General features: G+C 46.8%; 1 protein-coding gene across 1 annotated transcript; it reads right to left on the bottom strand.

The window, feature by feature from the left end:
- Positions 1-741: 741 nt before the first annotated feature.
- Positions 742-1,795, bottom strand: LOC129395331 (sperm protein associated with the nucleus on the X chromosome C-like). The gene is made up of 2 exons (XM_055106522.2): positions 1,671-1,795; positions 742-1,022 (listed from the first exon to the last, which is right to left on the bottom strand). Exons 1-2 carry the CDS (start codon positions 1,749-1,751, stop codon positions 762-764), a joined length of 342 nt encoding a protein of 113 aa, XP_054962497.1. The 5' UTR covers positions 1,752-1,795; the 3' UTR covers positions 742-761.
- Between the last annotated feature and the right edge of the window lie 441 nt (positions 1,796-2,236).

Genomic DNA, 2,236 nt, shown 5'->3' with positions numbered 1-2,236 from the left:
TCATGCAAAATGGAAGTGTTAGGAAGCCGATAATAGACACACTCTCCTAAAAATGATCTCACCACATCACACCTAACCCTTCTCACCACCTTGCAGTTCACATTCCATGGAAAAAAGCTCCTCATACTTAAGAGTGTTTTACTTTCCTTTTCCCAAGTCATGGCGATTTTGAATATTCACACTTTGCGGATATCAACACATTTCTAAAGCATACTTATCTTGATTAAAGGCTGCTGAGGTCATTAAAACAGTAACAAATATTTAAGATGCATTGAACATTTTGTTTTAGAATTGGCTTTTCAATCATTTCATTACAAGCAATGCTTTCCTGCCGTTTACTTACTCCTACATCTACTATCTTCTTTTGTATTGTGCTTTGTGTTTTACAGAACGTTTACTCTTTATAAAGCATATATTTCTAACCTAGGAAAATATCAGATGGAAAGGGGATGGGAATACCTTCGATATGTGCATTCAGCAGAACTATGTGCTGCCGGGTACAGTTGCGTGAACATATACACATCTCCACTTCCTGTGAGATAAAATTTTAAGAAGGAAATTTTCTTTAGGAATCAGTCCTCCCCCAGGCCTTATTTACAATGTCTGGCTTACTGTCCACCTGTGGGTCTGTCCAGCAACCCTACAGGACCTCATATCCCTCCCTTCTCAAATGCCTACCTCTTCCCTTCCCTTCCCCCCCCGCACCACCATCAGAAAACAGGCAGAGATATGCACAGCCATCAGCTTCTCAAACTTTATTTTCATTGCCCAAGGTTAACGGCAGCATCTTCCTTCTGGTTTGCAGCTGTTTGCACAGAAATCTGCGTGAATTCTTCCTCGTCTATTTGGAGGCGGTTGACTCGGTTCTCTCGGGAGTGGTCATTCACCAATTCATCGGAGACGGAGTAACGTCTTCTAACCTCTCTCCTGTAGGAAAGCACTAATACGGTCGAGGAGTCCGATGCTTTTGATTTCTTAGGAGCGGGTTCTGGCTGTGAGTCCCCCCTTGACGTCTCTGGCATCTGTTAAGAAAACAGGGAGAGGCCAGGAGGACATTATTTTGGGTGAACAGGATAGAGACTGGATAGCACGGGGGGCTTCATGACAAGAAGGAATGCAGGTTGAGGAAGGGGTTTGATCCAGAGAAGAACAAGGTTGAATCACAGAGTAGGGATCTATGGGGAAGAAGAAGAGGAGCGTGGGTAGGGTCATCTGTTAGTCCAAACTGCACCATTCTGTAAGTTCTTTGCTATTTTGCAGACCTTGGTCAAAGTGAAACATCCCATGGGGGTTCAGGCCGTGAGAAACATCCTGCCTAACCACCTGTCCGCAAGGCGGACGAAGGCCCAACTAAAGAAACATCCCTATCATATCTTGCTTGGCAACGTTTTAAGGAACACCACAATGATATTCCAGCAGAAAAAGGGCCAAACCACCTGATGCTAAGAACATCTTATCAATATCCTGCCGGGCAGCAAGCCATACTGCCCAGGCCCCTCCCACCCATACCTACAAGCACCCCAGCCTGTAAGCGGCGGTGGGCTCTGGCATTAAGCGGGCCCACCACTTCCACAATTGTCTGCAATATTCCTGTGTTGTTGTTTGAGCCGCCCCTGCTCTGTGTGTCTTTCTTTCACCCTCGCCTTCGCTTCAAAACCTAACAATCTTACCGTCTCATTCACCTCGTTGGATTCACACGGGGTGCTTCTCTTCACCCCGCCAGCACTGGATTGTTGGCCCATTGTATACATTGGTTTGTCAATGTCTGCGGAAAGCTTTGTAGCTTTTGAATCTTCGCAGTGGCCCGGAGCTCTTGCCCTCCCTATATATACCCTCCTGGTGACAAGGCAAAGCCACACCCTTGAGCTTTGTTTGATCATACAGGCAGTGTCCCATCCAATGGCACCCCTAGGGTGGCTTCGACGTCACAAAGCCCCACTGCTGACCACTCCCTGGGCTTGCGGGCGAGGGGTGACAGGGGTGTAGAGCAAACCAAATGCTGTTGTTGTTTCAGCATCCCCTGAAGATGCATCCCAAACCGATCTGCTGCCGCTCCTCATTTCTCCATGTTTAATGTTCATGGTTCACATGGAAGTCAGAGGATGACTCCTTCAAGCCCTTCCCCACAGCCATTCCTATGAAGTGATTCATTCTTTTGTCTTCCAGCCCTCACCATGACTTAGTATTTTCGATGTCTCACCTCAAATCCCCCAAGCTAGTGTGGCTACATTTATTT

This window comes from Pan paniscus, chromosome X (genome assembly GCF_029289425.2).
Source record: "Pan paniscus chromosome X, NHGRI_mPanPan1-v2.0_pri, whole genome shotgun sequence".
Taxonomy (NCBI): Eukaryota; Metazoa; Chordata; class Mammalia; order Primates; family Hominidae; genus Pan; species Pan paniscus.
The sequence above is the reverse complement of the archived record's forward strand: the minus strand, read 5'-3'. Positions and strand labels throughout refer to the sequence as shown.